General features: G+C 41.7%; 1 protein-coding gene across 1 annotated transcript in view; it reads left to right on the forward strand.

Annotated features, from left to right (window-relative positions):
* Nucleotides 1-328: 328 nt before the first annotated feature.
* The window catches only part of SCFD1 (sec1 family domain containing 1), a 67,493-nt gene continuing 48,570 nt past the window's right edge, over nucleotides 329-19,251 (forward strand). The window contains exons 1-10 of the mRNA XM_063117765.1: nucleotides 329-502; nucleotides 3,936-4,006; nucleotides 4,791-4,879; nucleotides 5,768-5,858; nucleotides 8,799-8,921; nucleotides 11,403-11,490; nucleotides 12,562-12,651; nucleotides 14,713-14,768; nucleotides 16,899-16,984; nucleotides 17,103-17,202. Of these exons, the coding sequence (XP_062973835.1) occupies nucleotides 472-502; nucleotides 3,936-4,006; nucleotides 4,791-4,879; nucleotides 5,768-5,858; nucleotides 8,799-8,921; nucleotides 11,403-11,490; nucleotides 12,562-12,651; nucleotides 14,713-14,768; nucleotides 16,899-16,984; nucleotides 17,103-17,202 (825 nt within the window). The 5' untranslated portion in view covers nucleotides 329-471. The remainder of the gene's footprint in view (nucleotides 503-3,935; nucleotides 4,007-4,790; nucleotides 4,880-5,767; nucleotides 5,859-8,798; nucleotides 8,922-11,402; nucleotides 11,491-12,561; nucleotides 12,652-14,712; nucleotides 14,769-16,898; nucleotides 16,985-17,102; nucleotides 17,203-19,251) is intronic.

A 19,251-nucleotide genomic window follows, 5' to 3' on the forward strand; every position in this document is an offset into this window, starting at 1 on the left:
GGAGCCATGCCAATTAATCCAGAACCAAAGGGTCAATGTGTACATGGCGCCAATCTGATGTGGTTTCTCAATGGGTCGCTCAGATGCTAGCGGAGGCTATACGAGGACGACCCGACCAACACACCGAATTGGCGGCCAACCGGTCGCGTCTCCCCGTGGGGCATTTCGCTTGGGCAGTGGGAGACGCTGATGACACGGCACCAAATCCTTAGCTCCTCGCTGTTTCTCGAGAAGCCGAGCCGGAGCCCCACAGTGCGCTTCTTCCAGGGGAACCATCTCGGCGGCAGCGGCGGCGGCGGCGGCGGCCCTGACTGGTCGCGTTGGAGATGAGGAAGGCGAGGAGGCTCCGCCTGCCGCGCCGCCTCTCGCTCTCTGAAGCAGAGGGAGCAGCCCGGTCGGGGCGCCACGTCTGCCGGCTGGTGATGGTGCGGCGGTGAAGGGAACGGGGTTGACTTGCAGGGCAGAGTAAAGATGGCGGCCAGCATCCGGGAGAAGCAGACGGGTGAGTTCCCCCCTTTTCTCCCGCTTACGGGCTGCTGCGGCCTCTGGCTTTGTTCGTCAGGAGCCTCTGGGCCGGAGCGGCCTCAGCGGCGAAGCTTGGCTTATCCCGCGGCGAAAGAAGGGAGCATTTGTGGCCTGCTCCTTTCTCTAGCTGGTGTTGGGTGGCGGAGCCCCTTTCCTGTGCTCGTACCTCAGACCCGAGTCTTTGGGTCTGCGAGAGGACGGTGTCCTTCTCTTGTCTCGTTGACCCACTTCTGAGGGAGCGCAGTTCTTCGTTCCTGGGGTCCTCCTCCCGTGGGGACCAGGGCGCTGCAATTACTGTGGGGATTTTCTATTGACGCTCATTCTCTACCTATTTTTTTCGAGCAATTTTGTTTTCGCTGCCCCCCCTTTTTTTTTCCTTTTTTTTCCCCTTTTTTTCTTTTTTCTTTTTGTAGTCCTCTGATGGTTTTACTGCAGAGTTTGAGCTGAAAATTAAGTTGGTACAAAACACACACAAACGCACCGAAGTCTGAAAAGGGATTGCTGTGTCACAGTTTCATGGTAACAGACCTGGAGGGATTTAATATATAAAATGTATCCCAATGCAAAAAGAACATATAAAGCAGTGTCATGGTTTGTTAATTGTTAAAACTGGACAGATCCCTCATTTATCTCCAGCAAGTTATGAAGTGGTGTTTGACAATACATGAATAAATGCTTTAGGAGGAATGTCTGTCCTGGCCCTTGTCAATACTGTGGATGCTTTCAGGTGGAGGGCTCCTAAGACTACCAGTTAGAAGCCATTGTGCTGCTATTCCATCTTTCCCCCCTTAACATGTTTTCTGCAGTAATATGGAAAAAGCAGTAGGAAAACATGGGTGGAAGACAATGTTGTCCGGACCTCCCATAAGTTCCATGAATGAGCCAGGTCACTGAAGCAACCTATTATAAATGGAAAGTATAAGGTAGGAGTGGGCAACGTGTGGCCCTCCAGATGTTTTGGTCTACAACTCCCCATATATCCCTCACTATTGGCTGTGCCAGCAAGAACTGATGTGAGTTGTAGGCCAAAACACCTGGAGGGCCACAAGTTGCCTGCCCCCTGCTGTACGGTGGCGTACCTGAGACAAAGTTCCTTTTCTTTTCAATCTGTATTTAAGGCACTTAATGCCCATTGCTGCTGTCGGTGTAGTTTGGAGGTGTTTGTCTATAATTTTAATCACTCATGTTATAATCCCACTCTCCTAGTTGAAGCACAATCCTATGCACTAAGTGTTGCCCATTCTATGTCGTTTGTAGTGTGACACAAAGGTACCCAATTACTAAAGTGTTTTGTATCAAAAGTGTCTTTATTAGTAAGGACTAAGTTTCTCAAGACAAATGATATGGTTCAAGAAAATAGTAACACAAATATATAAAATTTTCACATAATGACCATGTCAAAAATGCTATCAATCTCTGTCTCGGTTTAGAAGCAAAATTCACATGAGTCTCCACTCCTCCCCCTTTCCTTGTTTATTACAGTTTTGTCCCAGTTATGTCACAGAGAAAGGGGGAAGTCATTGTCAGTTTAGACACATCAGTGTATATGTGAAGTTAACAGAATTTTCACCAGTGTGCATCACTTTACACTAACCTATATTGAAATTCCTTTGCCATTTTCTTCCGTTTCACTCAGTTTGGAGATATAATTTTGCAGCTTTTCATGGTCTGCTCATATTTTCAGTGACTGGATAATTTTGTATCTACTGCAAACCTACTTCGTTGCACATCCCTCAGTATAGAACAATTATGGATAAGTTAAATAGTGGTAGTCACATTGCAGATCCTTAGGAGACACCATTGTTTAGTGCTTTGCATTGTGAAACACAGTTTATTCATGCTCTGTTTTCCTGATCTCTAATCAGTTACCAATATGTAAGAGAATCCGTCATCTCATCACAAGAGTGCTAAGTTTATTTAGAAGCCTTTGGTGAGGGTCTTTATCAAAAGTGTTTTGAAAGTCCAAGGGTACTTCTAAATGGAGGACGTCTATCGCTAACTATCAAAAAGCATTGTGCAGCTATTCCATCTTTTACAGATTTGTTCTGGTTAAAAAGAAAAGATAGGAGCTATGGGAAAACAAACTGAATGATGTCTACACTAACACCCTCCCCCCCCACAGCAGAATTCCATGAATGATGCAGTGCAATTGCACAATAAAAGTCTCATTTAGAAGCACCTCAAGTATATAATAACAAGATCACCTGTAAACCTATAGTGATTACAATCACATGGAAGAAATGCCCAAATAGAGTTCCTAACTATGTGTTTGTTTGCACTCTTAAAAGAATTCAATAATATTCTTTGAGAGTTTCAAAGTGAGGCAGGACTCCCCTTTGCAGAAGCCATGCTGATCCTTCTTCAGCAAGGTTTGTTCTTCTGCATGTTTAATAATTCTAGTTTAATCATGCTTTCCATCTATTTATAAGAGAGAGAAGTTAGGTTGATGAGTCTGTGATCTCCTGAATACTTCACCCTTTTAAAATGTTGATGATAAATTCACTATCAATTGTATGACTAGGGGAAATTTTATCTGCTATTCAGCCCATTTGATTTCCAAAGAATTTTTCTAAGAATACTTCAAATAAAATTAATGATAACTTTGCAGTATGTTATTGGAAGACCAGAGATGTGAAGGCCTAGGGAAAGAAATCCTCCCCATTCTTTCCAGACCTTCACATCTCTATGAAGACCATGAGAAGATAAATAACACATAGATATAGTGTTCATTTGTGCAGATATTTCCCCCATATAGATGTAAAGTAAGAACATAAGAATTTCCATGTTGGGTCAGACCAAGAGTCCATCTAGTCCAGCACTCTGTTCACACAGTGGCCAACCAGCCATCGGCCAGGGACCAGCAAGGCAGGACATGGTGCAACAGCACCCTTCCACCCATGTTCCCCAGGAACTGGTGCATGCAGGCTTACGGCCTCAAATACTGGACGGGAAGGATGTTTTGTACAGATCCATTTTAATGACCTTCACATCAAGTCTCATCATAGGTATAATGTTTCTTAGCACAAGAAGGCCTTGGCATTTGATAAATGTGGTACATTTAAGTAGCCTTACCTTTGGTTTTTGCGTTTTCCTCATTTAATACAATATTCATTGTATTTCTACAGTGTTGTTACCAGTTTAAATAAAGCAGTCTCTAAGGCTGTGTTTGCAATTCTGACTTCAGAACTTTTGAAATGGCTAATAAAACACAACTGGGAGTCTTTCAGGTTTTAAAAACATCATAATTAGGGCTTTATACATAATTAGGGCTTTATACATCCCCTCTCCCCCAATTTCAGTTGCGTTGCCTGCCATGTATGATTATGTTGCTATCAGTAATCCAGCAAGAGATTTGTATGAATCCACTGTCTACTTGAAATAATAATGGAAATCTTTTCTCTCCTTTGCAGTGGCTTTGAAGCGTATGTTGAATTTTAATGTGCCACCAGTTAAAAACAGTACAGGTGAACCAGTATGGAAAGTAAGTCAAACTATACATCTATTTTATATCCGTTATAACTTGTAGTTTCAGAATGAACTTCCTTGCCATATTTTTGAAAGTCGTGTTTTAGATAATAGCTTAATAACTTGGACTGATTGCTACTTATGAAAACTAAATGTTGTGGAACTAAATACACCAGCTCCTAGCTGGGGAAGTAAACATATCTAAGGGTGCAATCCTATGGGGATGGCCATAAGCCTCCAAATTCAGAGGCTTATGGCCATCCGACGCAGAGCAGGAGGAACAACGAAGGCAATCATCATCTCCACGCTCTCCCTGCCCTGAATTTTACCTTGACAGACATTTTCACCTATCTAGTTGAGGCATTAGGAAGGAAGGAGACTGGGGAAGGCTGTGGATAGTTTGTATCCCTGCTTCCCCAGTCCCCTCCCCACCCACGTGAACTCCCCCTTTCTGTCCTCTCCGAGGTCGCTGTCACAGTTCTTTCTAGCCAAAAATGCAGGGTGGCCAGAACAAGGAGGTGAGGATCACCTCTGTGCTCCGGCCACCCTGCTTTCGGTAGTCATAAGCCTCTCAGTTCAGAGGCTGAGGACTATCTCCTTAAGATTGTGCCCTGCAACAATTTTCATCTGTTTAAAAGCTACAAAGCTCAAGGCCACCAAGCTTCTGTGCAACCTCTGTCCAAGACTCACTAAAATGAATGTTGATTATATGGTTGCAGTCTTGGTGGAAAAACAACACACACAAGTCTTTTTACGACTGCAACCCCAGTGCATATGTTAATATTTATTTATTTCTACAGGTTCTTATTTATGACAGATTTGGCCAAGATATAATATCTCCATTACTGTCAGTGAAAGAATTAAGAGACATGGGCATTACTCTGCATCTGTATGTATTTTATTTATATGTATTTTGGTTGTGTTAGTTTATATGTTGTTTGGAAAGATTTATGTGGCATAATACTCTGAGGATCTGGTTGCATATTGCATACCCCAAGACTTCAGTTAGATGTCTGATCAGTATGGGAAAGCCAAAGGATGCTGGTGGTGCTCAGAACCACATCCTCTCTTGCAATGTGCAGACGTGGAAGGACCGGCATACCTAAGCATGCCAGTGTCTACATAAAGCAGTATGAATTTAGATCCATAATATTGATTACCAAAATAAGAGAAATCTGAAAATAGTTTGAAAAATTGCCAGTTATTGAACTTACACCAAGGGTAGTAGCCAATGTTAGTCCTATGTAGAGTAGATTAGTCATAACTAACCTAAGTCCCATTCATTTTAATGGGTTCCACTCTATGTAGAATTAACATTGGATACTACCCTATGAGAAAATTCAAAATTCAAAAATATGTTAATCGTACTTATGTCCACATATATGCTTTCTCAAGTCATAGGACAACATCCAGTGTCATGCAAGTGAATTTCTGCTTGCACAGTGGAACTTCTGCTTAATTGTGATTTAGGGGGCAGAAGTGGGAACAAAAATGCTTCAAAGAAGTACATCTTCTTGAAGATGACTTGCAGTTAAATTGTAATAAACAAAGACCAGAATTACATCTGTAACAGCAAATTAGGTAGAAGGTGCCTTACACCCAAATCCTATGCATCATTGCTTGGAAGGTTAACTGTGCTCAATGAGACTTAGCTCCATGTAGGTGTGCATAGGCTGAGAGCAAGGGCTGAACTATTTCTGAGCCTTCATTTGTTTATTTGTTTTTTGGGGAGAAGACTATAACTGCTCATAAATGAAGTTTGTTCTTTTATTTCCAGTCTTCTACACTCCGATCGAGACCCTATTCCAGATGTCCCAGCAATATATTTTGTAATGCCAACAGAGGAAAATATTGACAGGCTCTGCCAGGTAGTTTAACCTGTTAAATGTCTGGTGTCAAGAGATAAGAGTTCATGTTATAACCCAAAACGCACCAAAAAACAAAAACAACCCCAAACCCTGGACTTATTCATTGAATGAATGTGACTTCCCTGTAGCAATATGTGCTCTACATCAGCAACAAATCTAGCCATTGCAGCTTACGCAGTATGTCTTGCTTATTGCTGGTTGCTTAGAAAGCACTCTCAGAACTGTTTCATGGTGTTGTTTGGGGTGGAGGAAAGTTAAATGTCCTTGACAGTAAGAAGAGACTGGGCTGGTTTGCACTATCACTGCAGCCCACTGTGGCTTATTTAAGTGGGTTGCAGTGTGTGTCAGGGGCCATTTTGAACTCCCAGCGGGGAGTTGCCATGATGCCTTGCGTCCTGCAAACCTGAGAGGCAGGTGTTGTTTAAGGGTTAAACAACCCTTAAATAACTATACACCAGGCCCATATTTATTTGAGGGTTGTTTAACCCTCACAACCCCTGCCACCCAGGTTCACACGACAAATTACAGCAACCAATTCACTCCAGAATCCAATATAAACTTCTCCTGCTGACCTTCAAGGCTCTTCACGGTCTAGCTCCTCCCTATCTCTCCTCTCTCATCTCACACTATCGCCCCGCTCGGGCTCTCCGCTCCTCTGATGCCATGCTTCTCGCCTGCCCAAGGACCTCCACTTCCCTTACTCGGCTTCGTCCTTTTTCTTCTGCTGCCCCTTACGCCTGGAACGCTCTTCCAGAACACTTGAGAACTACAAACTCAATCACTGCTTTTAAAACTCAGCTAAAAACTTTTCTTTTCCCTATAGCCTTCAAATATTGAGTTTGTTCTGACTCTATACTATTAGCTTTACCCTACCCGGTGCCTGTTTACACTTCCCTGTGCCTGTTTGCATTCTCCTTCCCTCTTTATTGTTAACTACAACTTATTAGATTGTAAGCCTATGCGGCAGGGTCTTGCTATGTACTGTGTTATCTGTACAGCACCATGTACATTGATGGTGCTATATAAATAAATAATAATAATAACCCACCTCTGGGGTTCAGTATTCAAAATGGCTGCCGGCACATACCTCAACCCACCGTGGACTTTGATGATCAAGTGAATCTGGTCACTCTTTACTATTGCTTCAGTCAGTGCAGCACTCTAGCTATGCTAGAGTGACCAGATACAGAAGAGGGCCGGGCTCCTGCAGCTTTAACTGTTGTGATGAAGAGGGAATTTCACCAGGTGCTGCATGCATACAAATGACACTTGCTGAAATGCCATTTTCTATGCAACTGTTAAAGATACAGGAGCCCTGTCCTCCTTTCCATATGATCACCCTATACTTGGGGTCAAAAGGACCTTTGTGGGGCTAAATTATGAAGTTGCGTATTGCGTCAATGGAAAAAAAATACAGCAGGAAACTGCGCTTCAAAATAAACTTTGGGCTATACCATATAATACATCGCCATGACCAGAAGATGTCCCCTTTGAGACACTCAGTCAAAAGTGCTGCTTTAAGGAACATGTGTAAACTCTTTATTATCCCCAGGCCATACTTTTAAAAAAGCATCCCAAAATAACCCAGCACAAATTAAACATCCATACTTCTGGGGAACTGTTCCCTGAGAGGCCCTATAGCATTGTGTTCAGCCCAACACTTTAGCTTGGCTCAGGACACTCAAGCTTGCTGCACCCATAGCAATAATAGACAGTATATATATGAATGAATAAGGAAGTGGGGATGTGCACCTCAAACAAAGCTTTGGGACATCCTGAATCAAAAAAAACCCCATCCAGGAACTTGTACTCTACAAAACTCCTTAGAACTGCATGTGGACTTGTAGTTCAGTGTGGTACAAGGCAATTTCAACCACTCTGTGTCCATCCCAGTGGTAGCCAAAACATATGTAAATGCATAAAAAGCTTTGGGGCAATACAAATTACTCATCAACACTATTGGGAAAAGTGATCTCTGTATCGTGTCTTTTTGGTCCAAAACACTATCAAGCATGTTTTCTCCATGTCAGTAATTGCTATTATGTGTGTAAATGAAAAAGGAACTTCGTTTTTGTTTTAAACTGAAGCTTGAGTACTGTAGAAGTGCAGAAAATTTTGGAAGTTCAGAAAAGTTTAACATTCAAGCTTTGGGCAGCTCGAGAAGGGAGAAAGGAATGGGATGAGACAAAGGGGAGGTTAATGCATGTGTCCCACATTGTGCATGCAATGTAACATGTGACACAGTGTGTGTATGCACATGCAATAATGCTTACTCCTGTGAGCTCTTAAAAGTGCTAGGTGAATGAAAGGGCAGACACAGAATGTTAGGAAAGGGCCTGAAAAAAGTCAGTTGGTTATAGAGGAAGAGGAAGAGAAGCTGAGGAGAAAGAGCTGAAAGGAAACCAGAGGGAGAAGGAAGAGAAAAAACCCACATCATGTGTTTTTGACCTCAAACGTCAAGAAATGGTTAATGAACTTTTTAAAAAAGAACATCTTTTTTTACCTTTGCCAGTTTATTTGTAGTACATTTATTTTAGAAGTGTAAAGTTGCTCCAGCTGCAAGGGAAACGGGGAAACCTATTTTTATTCAATTATTCTCAGACTACTAGCCCCTGTGGTGAACAAGATTTGCACTAGTAATGCTAGACTGTCATGAAGGCAATCATTCTCCTGGTTATAGAGATGTATGATTTGGGCTGTCCCAAAGCTTAGTGCTCATCCTTAGTTCTTTATTGATTCATATGTACATTAGCTGTTTTTGGCATGGAGGTGAAATGCTTGACTGTGTCTTCTGCCAAAGCGTTGGACCAGACATGATGCTGTGGCTCCTTGTAAGGTATTCAGTTTTAGCAGCACTGCTGTGTAGTAAATTTTAAAGCATTCTTGTTAGCTAAAATTTCCAGTCTTTTAACACCATTTGTTGTTGTTGTTTTCTCTCAGGATCTTAGAAATCAACTTTACGAGTTTTATTATTTAAATTTTATTTCTGCCATTTCAAGAAGTAAACTGGAAGATATTGCAAATGCTGCTCTGGGTGCCAGTGCAGTAACACAAGTGTCTAAGGTACGGTTTAGCATGTTAGTTATGTTGATATAGGTGTCTCCATTATCCATATGAATCCATAATGGAATATATTGAATGGTAAACCATTACATGACACAAAAGGATCTCATGTATTATTATTTATTATTATTTATTACATTTCTATACCATCCCATAATTGAAGCTCTCTGGGTGTTTTACATAAGATTAAAACAATTAAAAAAAATATGCAAAGTTTAAAACCACAAAAACATGCACCATACACAAAAACATACATAAAAACCAGCTATAAACAACTTTGTTATGTATTTGTCTCCCAGAGAATATGCACATTTGGCAAAACTCTGAAACCGGTCCAAAACACATGTCTTCCAAAGTATCTGTAAAGTCTATTGACAGCCATTGTCAATGTATATACCCATAATTTCAAAAAGTAATTGCAGCCGTTCCGAATTAATCAGCATCCTTATTGTGAACCTCATAAAAGTCTTACACAATGGCCGTGTTCAGACGAAACTTTGGTGTGAACTCCACCCTATGGACTGAGCAGTGTGGACTTCTAGCATGTTGCTTTAAAGCATCATAGCAAAAGTTGTCTGTGGGGTGGAGTTTACCCGCTGTGTGCGGCAGTCTTCTCTCCCCCCCCCTCCACCCTCCCTACCGAATAGTGGCATTGGTTTCCACTTCACCATTCCATGTTGGAGTGGGGCGCCTCCATTCCATGGGGAGGGGAGGGGAGGGGAGGGGTGGAGCAGAGAAAAGAGCCGAAAGACGCGACGCGCCTGTTGCCCTAGCAACAAGCGGCAGTGCCGCGCCTCTCTGGAAAATGGATCCATCTACTGAAGGAAGAAGGCGATGGCCTCACCCAATGGATCCATTTTGCAGTGAGGCACCACCACTTGTTGCTCTGGTGATGGTCATATCTGTTGCCGATGCCATAGGGTGAAAGGGGTGGTGAGTGGATCAGTCCTCAGAGGAAAAGCAGTCTATCCGCTGAAAGGATATCTCTTGGGGTTTGATGATACATGTCAAGCTGTGGGAGACAGTCTTGGGCCCCCGGGTTGTGAAGCATTTTGATATTGACACAAAGGGATGGAACGAGCTCAGGCTCTCTCATGAGAGCATCAGGTAAGCTCTTTCCATCCCCTCAAGCTGATATCCACATGGGACGGCACGATCAGGGCTCCGCAGGTGCATCATGGCATGGAATTCTTTCCCATGCCTATACAGTCCTGTTGGGTAAGAGCAGCCGGGGTTTCTGCTGCTCTTGCCCGGCGACTCTGTAGACATGGGGAAAACTCCATGGAGCCTGGCACACAACACAGTTGTTGTGCAGGAACTCTCCTCTGCACAGCGTTGATATTCTGCATGGAGTGTTTTCCCTAAAAATCTCCACTGTTGCATGGAGTTTTCCCACCAGACACCTTTCTCAACGGTGGTGTAAAAATTCCAATGCGGAGTTCTACAACCACCATTGTCACCCCAACCAAGTCAATCACCCATAAATCCATGTTGTTCTTGGGCTGCATCCTCAATGAAGTAGCCTATAATCAGGGAAAGATACTAAATAATCTGGCCTCAGCCCACTCCCCTACCCAAGACTTGTGAACCATGGCACTGTTTTTAATTTATTTGCTACAACAATATTCTTCAACCTTGGAAAAGTCTTTACTTTACTTTGTGTAACACTGCCAATTTTCCAAAGTTATTTTATATATGCACATGTCATTGTGTATGTATGTGTGGTTGGGTTCTGTGAGAGAGATAAACCCTGTTCACATGTTTAACCCAGGAATTGCTGGGGATGAGTGGTTTGCATGCCATTTCTGCTTTTAATCAACCCAGGAACACCCTGTTCCTTGGTTGTTTCATGATGTGTGAACTTGGAAACTCTGGGTTGTTTATGGGTTAGACAACCCAAAGTTAACCCAGCAGTTGCCCATGGTTTGTTGTGCAAATGGTTCACGGACAGCCCAGGAATTGCCACATTACATGTGAACTGGGTCATATTAAAATAAGTTATAAATAAGGAAAGATTACATGAAATAATTCATATTATTTAGCTTACACACTTACTGTAACATCAGGGACAGTAAATATAGTCTATAGCCAACTGGGAGATTAGTTGAAATAAGTTTGTTTCATAATATATCATTTTCTAATAATACGTATAGATCGTAATTCAGGTTTATCTAATGGTGGCATGCTTCCATTCATGCAAGTCTCGACACCCAATTTTTGGCAATCCCCCGTAACAACCATACCACATTCTGTTCTGGAGGGTTCGCTAGCCATAGGAGCAGCTTTTGCAGGGAGTGGGGATATTAGGAAGGCTGGGTGCTCCATGTACGTGAATAGAAGTGTTTCCTTAAAGGTAGAGTCCTGTTGGATATAAATCCTTCTCATTCCTTAAATAAAAATGTTAAAATCACAAATGACTGCAAAATATAAACCAAAGTTGTATATTATTCCTAGTAATTATCACTTTGTCTTGATGGATAGGTTTTTGACCAATATCTCAATTTCATTACTTTGGAAGATGATATGTTTGTACTATGCAATCAAAATAAGGACCTTGTTTCATATCGTGGTAGGTGGATTATTCTAAAAGAAATTGTTTAATTTAATGTTTTGCATTTTAGGTAAATATTTTATACATTTATTAAAAATATTTTAATGTGCCCTCTATCTTAGGATATGCAAGAGGCATAAAACCCAAAATATGCTATGATACAACACAATACAATAAAACATTAGGGGATACTATCCTATTGTGCCTGTGTGCTCACAGGAGAGACCATTTGCACAACAGGGCCATATGAAGCAGATCAATAGAGCTTGCAAGCATAATTGATCTGGCATTTCACTATGGAAGACTGACTAACAATCAAGAAATTTGCCAAGCTCATCTTGATTCACTACCTAAATTTATTATTGAGATAGTAATGGATTGCAGGAACTAATATATTAAAGTTCGTCTGTCATCCTCAGGTCCCTGAAACAGTGTTTGAGATCTCCCCCTCCAAATGTGAAACAAGAGGTCCTGCCTTGGATGGGAGATCGATCATCACAACCCCCCTCTCGGCAGCCCTTGCCCCTCCAACTTTGGTGGAGGCATAAAGGGTGTGTTCTGTGGGTGTGTCAGGGAAGATCAGGGGAAATCCTAGATCCTGTGGATCCATAGCCTTCCTATTCCTCTGACATGCCCCCAGAACTGGACAAAAGGTATGTCAGACCTGGAGCTGATATACATATTTCCCCTCCCATTGTCACCAGTGGGAGGGAAATTATAATTGTAAAGAGAGAGAAAAAACTTGAAAGGCAGAAATAAAAAATGCCATTCCTTCTTCCTTTTTACCCTGCCAGCACAAGCTTTAGATAAGGGAGTTCCTCCATGTTCAAATCTTCTTCACTCAATCACTGGTAGGATTGCTCTGCCCATGTACACAGGATTTCCTTCTATCTAGCCAAAGTAACTTCATAGAATCATGGTAATAAACATATCTTTAGCATCAGAGCAACAAGCATAGATGCAGTGTTTGAAGTTGTTGTTTTGGTCTTGTAGTGCTGATAGCTGTTAACCTCAAACTCTGCTTGGAAGGAATAACGTATAGTGTATAATTTATGGTAACCTAAATTATTTTTCCTTTTGATATTATAGCCATTAACAGACCAGATATAACAGACACCGAAATGGAGACCATTATGGACACAATTGTTGACAGCCTTTTTTGTTTTTTTGTTACGCTTGGTAAGTGTGAAGATACTTTAAAATCGCATTTCTGTAGGGAAGGTTGCACAATTACTTCTACATTAGGTCTGATGTAACATCTGAAGGAGGACATATGATAAATCAGGTGTCTTCTCTACACAGGTTCAGCTCAGATATAAAATTTCTTATACACACCCTCCTCCACTGCCTAAATTCTTACCCTCCCTTCCCATTTCAACAGTAACTATGTTGTCTTGTTACATCTGCACTGAGGCTAAATCCGCTCATGGCAGTCTTTTCTCAGAGTTTACAAAGTGTTAAAATGGTGTAGGTGTATTTTGTCATGGGTAACACTGAAAAGGGAAGAGAGGGAATTCAGATGGGATAAAAGATGAAGGAGTGTACAAGTCCATGACTAAGAAAAGACTAGGAAATGTTATGTCCCACTGGATCAAATTTGTACAACAAGCACTTACACACACACACACAAAAGGCAGAAAAAGAAATAGAAAAGAGTAGGAATAAATGGTCAGTTCTTTCAATGAAGAAACATTAGCAGAATCTCACAAAGATTTGTATTGGGACTGGTGCTTTTTAATTTGAGTATAAATGGTATGAAATTAGGAGTGAGCAGAGAGGTAGCCAAGTTTGCTGATGACACCCCATTATTTAGGTTGGTTAAACCAAAAAGGGATAATGAAGAGTTCCTAAAGGATCTCTCCAAACTGGGAGAATGGGCATTAAAATAGCAAATGTAGTTCAGTATAAGTAAGTATAAAGTGATGCATTTGGGGCAAAAAAAATGCCAACTTCATATATAAGTTAATCTGAGCTGATTATGGTGTATAGCTCAGTGAAAATGTCAATCCAGTGTGTGACTGCTGTGAAAAAAGCAAATTCCAAGTTGAGCATAACTAGAAAATTGACCCTTGTACAAATCCATGGTATGACCACACTTGGAACACCGTTTAGTTCTAGATACTGCACCTAAAAAAGGATATTGTAGATTTGGATAAGATGCAGAAAAGGACAGCCAAAATGATAAAGGGGGCTGGAACAACTCTCCAAGGAGGAAAGGTAACAGTAGATTAGAAAAAGGGTGAGTTCAGGGAGACATAGAGGTGGACAAAATTATGCATGGTGTGGAGAAAGCAGATTGGGGAATGTTTTTCTCACTCTCCCATAATACTGGAAACTGGGATCATTCCATGAAGCTGAACGGTGGGAGATTCAGAACAGGTAAAATGAACTACTTCAAACAGTGAACTATGAAATTCGCTACCATAAGATGTAGTAATGGCCACCAACTTGGATGGCTTTTAAAAAGAAAGAGGACAAATTAGTGAAAGATAAGGCTGTCAATAGCTACTAATCATGATGGCTATATCTTTATATTACCTCCAGTCTTGGAGGTAGTAAGCCTCTGCATATTGCTTACTGGGGAACATGTGTGTGGGGTGCTTTTTCACTGATGGTTCCCTTGTGGGCTTCCCACAGGCAACTCGCCAGCCACTTTGTAAATGGAATGCTGGACTGGATAGGCTTTTCATCTGATTCAGCAGGTCTCTTCTAATCCTTTGAGATTCTGTCAGAACAGATTAAAATGATTTCATGTCATCTGTTGAAACATTTAAGAGTTTGTGTAAATTAAATAAGTTTATTGATCATGAACTGTTGGAATTTAGAACTTACTATTTATGCCTGTCTGACATAACTTCCCTAGTTTAGCCTTCATGTTAATTGTGGCTGTGACAACCTGTGACAGGTGTTGCAATTAATTTAGGATGTGACTTCAAAACTGTGTATCACAAAATATGTATCAAGACTGCAAAGTGATCCATTGGCAAAGCTAAGATGTAAGTTGAACAATTTAGTAGATCACTAGTTTCTGAGATGTCACTTTGGCTAGCCTGCCATATTTGAATAAGGGAATTTCTGAGCAATCTTTTAAAATAATACTTTATTTAAATATAAGGAATCTATGTTTCCTTAATAGCATTTACAAGGTATCAAGCAATACAAAATTCACCTACCTTAAAAAGAAAACATGCTTGGTTTATAGCAGCTAATTTACCCAAGATCATCTTTATATTTTAATAGGAGCTATTCCAATAATCAGATGTTCGAGAGGAACAGCAGCAGAAATGGTGGCAGTGGTGAGTTGTGAAATATCCCAACTGAATTAATTATTGAAATAAATATAGTCATTATGAGGAAGAAAGATTACAGAAAGGCAGGCAGACATGGGTTGTATCAAGTGGTGTTGTAACACTAGCATAAAGTTTCTACCATCTGTGGACACCTTGTTTTCTTCCTTCTGCATGTCAAATCCAATATTGCTACTTGTGCAAGCAATTACACAACTCATTCCAACTTTATTTTGCTAGGTGTTGCTTGCAGTACTTGAGCTTATTGTTCCACTAAAGCTTGGGCAACTGTTAGTGAAATACATCACCTCTAACAGAACAACCCCACCTCTTGCACTTTTCCCACTACTACTTGTTGGATACAGGTGACTTGTTTTTACTGACCTTACAAATCCTGGCTTGTTTGGAAGACATTAACCATAATTTCCAATCTGAATGTAACAGATAGTTACGGTTAACTGGTTTGTTTCGCCACTCATGCAAAGGGAGGAACAAAGGGGCTGAACGTGGGTGCGCAAAGTTCACAAGTGTCTTGACTTACTTAGCCAGGACTTCAACATCCCAACACTGACCTCTATTGATAGTCATTTGCAAAGGGGAGTTTCTTTATTGGTGCAGTGCAATCCTATGCATGTATCCTTGGACACTAGTCCCACTGAATTGATTGGGACTTATTTCCAGGTAAGTGTACATAGGATGTTGGCCTTGTGCCTGCAACAGATGTGTAATGGAGGGCAGGTAGCCTTTGGACTATTTTAAAAATGGATCATGTCCCATGGTCTGCACATAATGCAGCCATCAGCTTAAGCTAAGCCATCAGCTGAAGCTAAACAGGTTTGGGTTGGGTAAGTGCTTGCGTGGGAGTCCAGGTGCGACCCTGTGTACGCTGCCTTGGGTTTCATGATGGAAAAAAGGCAGTATATAAGTTGACTTAAATAATGCTGGAGAGAAAGTTGAAACATCCTTCAAAGGGAGAAAAATGCAATGCAGCAAAGGTTCTGAAATAGTGTGGCATTATTGGAGGTGTAGAGGGAAATCTTCAGTAGAAGGGATGTTTGTCATTGGTGGTATCATAGGCACTATATAACAGGTGTTTTATTTATTTTATTTATTTATTGCACTTATATACCGCTCCCATAGCCAGGGCTCTCTGGGCAGTTTACAGAAATTCTAAAGTTAAGATTAAAACGAGTATACAAAATTTTAAATTTCTAAAACATAGAACATACACACATAAAGCATTAAAAACCGTTAAAAAACTAAAATATGTGGGTTATTAAGATGTGCCGCCATATGCCTGGGCAAAGAGGAAAGTCTTAACCTGGCGCCGGAAAGATAGCAGCGTTGGCACCAGGCGAGCCTCGTCAGGGAGATTATTCCATAGTCTGGGGGCCACCACCAAAAAGGCCCTGTCCCTCGTTGCCACACTCCGAGCCTCTCTCGGAGTAGGCACCCGGAGGAGGACCTTAGATGTTGAGCGTAGTGACCAGGTATATTCACGTCCGGAGAGGCGTTCCATCAGGTATTGTGGTCCCAAGCCGTGTAAGGCTTTATAGGTCAAAACCAGCACCTTGAATTGGGCTCGGACGCATACAGGCAGCCAGTGCAAGCGGACCAGAACAGGTGTTATATGGTCGAACCTTCTGGTTCCCAAAATCAATCTGGCCGCTCCATTTTGCACGAGCTGCAGCTTCCGAACCGTCTTCAAAGGCAGCCCTACGTAGAGTGCATTGCAGTAATCTAACTTGGAGGTTACCAAGTTACCAAGTTGTGATGAATGTCATCTGTTCATGACATTCATCACAATAGTAATGGAAATGCTAGCTGGTTGGAAAATTTCATGTATCCAGCAACACTAGATTATAGTTTGATCCCTGGGAAAATGAAATTTCTCAGGAGTGAAAGAGAAAAGCAAGCTGGGGTGGAAACTGGATAAGACTTTATTATTGGTAGATTTATTTCAGACTTTTCCAATTCCAGAAGAAAAAATCTACTATTCTATCCTGTTCTGCTTTTTGTTTATTTTCCATCTTTGTACCCTTGTAGGTTGTGGAGAAATCTGCAGGCTCTTTTTTCTTTTTCTTTCCTTTTTTGTGCTATATTTGTAGATATATGCAAACTAGGCTAAATCTTTTTCAGAAACTAGATAAGAAACTGCGAGAGAACCTCAGAGATGCCAGGAACAGCCTTTTCACAGGCGACACACTTGGGGCTGGACAATTCAGGTATTACTATTTACACACCATTTAAAAACCTGGTATTAAATGGGAAAATACTTTTATTTCATTATAACACTTCTGCAGAATTTGCATGAAGGTATTAACCAAATGTTTTTATTTACAGTTTCCAGAGGCCTCTCTTAGTACTTGTTGACAGGAATATAGATTTGGCAACTCCTCTGCACCATACTTGGACCTACCAAGCCTTAGTGCATGACGTCCTGGTAAGCAACATGTTTTTAAGATGAGAAGTTCTTTACTTTTTACTCCTATTACAGATAGGGCAGTCTCCGTTCATGTGTCTCCATTCATTCTGTTGCCCCCATGGGGCTGATCGCCAGTGCAACGGGAAGCTAAGGCAACCCTGGAAATGAGCCAAAACCCTTGTTTCTGGAATGCAACAACTCAGCAAAACTCCCTTCAGTGAGCATTGCTGACCTGCCCCATTCTGGAAGCAAGCATTTTAGCTTCTTTAGGAGCAGCTACCATCCCATTGCACTACTGATGGATCCCACCAGCGTGCTGGCATAGTTGGATATTGCCCAGAGTAAAAATATTCCTTTTCCATCCATTGCCTGGCGTGGGGATTTTATGTGTGAGGAACATCTCCCCTCCAAACATTTCACTGATGCAGTGTCCTGGTACATGATTTGCAGCCTGATGCCATTTTGAGAGTATTCTTTGCCTGCCTATTCTGCTGATCCAGCTGCTTGAAATCATAATGACTTCTAAGACTGCATACATTAGAGGCAAATCCAGCTGATTTCTATATTTAATCTAGAAGCCATGTTGACGGACCACTGTGGTTGAGTGATAGGCACAGTTGGTATAGTAAACTGACTCTCTAATCTTTGAAAGCTCTGTGGAAAGTTTTGAAGAAGGCCATTTCTTATGTATATAGGACCCAGCATTTTGGTGGGTGACAAGAGACTGTCATAGGTCAAGGTTATTGTTGGAAGGGAAAATATATTCACACCAGAATTATAAGAAGATGGATCAGAGTTGAAGGGCTAGAGAGGAAAGGTATACCGGCCACGATGCACTTGCATCCAATTGCCTGAGATTGGACTACTCTACCCAGAGCTGGTGCCAAAAAATGTGAGTAGCAGCTGTTAAGTTGACACTGCTGTATCCTACTCTTGATTCTTCCTTCCCTGTGAAATTCTGTCTAGGGGGTGTTCTTGACAGTTGCCCCTCAACTGGATTACACCTCTTACTGCTATTTGATTTTGCTTAGCATTAGTCAGGCTAACTCTTCTGATTGCTCTGAGCATCTTAATAAAGTGAAACTTGACTATAATATAATAAACTCAGTAACAGGCTGGATGAGGGCCAATAAACTGCATCTGAATCCTGGCAAGATGGAAGCCCTATGGGCGAGTGGTTTCCAAGTCTAGGAGATAGTCTCATTGCCTGTTCTGAATGGGATTGTGCTCCCTCTGAAAGATCAGCTTCATAGCTTTGGGGTACTCCTAGATCCATCATTGTTACTGGAGGCCCAAGTGACTGCGTTGGCTTGAAGTGCCTTTTACCAGCTTCGGCTGGCTTGCCAGTTACAGCCTCTTCTGGACAGGGATAGCTTGGCCTCAGTGGTGCGGGCATTAGTAACCTCAAGCCTGGATTCCTGCAATGTGCTCTATGTGGGGCTGCCCTTAAGAATGCTCTGGAAGCTGGAGCTAGTTCAAAATGAAGCAGCTCAGCTGTTGTCAGGAGCTGCCCCTTTTTGGCATGTAACTCCTTTGCTTCATTGCACTGGCTACCTATTGGCTACCGGCCTAGGTTTAAATTTTTGGTAATAGTATACAAAGCCCTAAACAACTTGGGACCAGGATACCTGAGAGAGCGCCTTCTCCCTTACCAACCTGCCCGATCACGGAGGGCATGCTCCTGGTGGTTCCACATGGACAAATGGCCTGATTGGAATCCACCACGAGAAGAGCTTTTAGTGTAGTGGCCCCTTCTCTGTGGAACTCCCTGCCCCTGGAGGTCAAGCAGGCACCAACACTAGGCTGCTTTCGACACCTTCTGAAAACAACTCTGTTTTAAGAAGCCTTCCTCAACTGACTAGCCACTGTTTTTCTCGTTCCTTTGTTTTTAAATTGAATAATTTTAATTTGCTTTTTTAATCTTCTTTCTTTTACTGTTTATACTGATGTTCGCTGCTCCGGAATCTGTGTTAGATAATTGAGTGGTATAAATATTGTTAATAACAACAACAACAACATCTTTAGACATAGACTAATCCTTTTTGCATAAGAATTCACTGCAGTATT

The sequence above is a fragment of the Elgaria multicarinata genome, chromosome 2 (genome assembly GCF_023053635.1).
Source record: "Elgaria multicarinata webbii isolate HBS135686 ecotype San Diego chromosome 2, rElgMul1.1.pri, whole genome shotgun sequence".
NCBI classification, from domain to species: domain Eukaryota; kingdom Metazoa; phylum Chordata; class Lepidosauria; order Squamata; family Anguidae; genus Elgaria; species Elgaria multicarinata.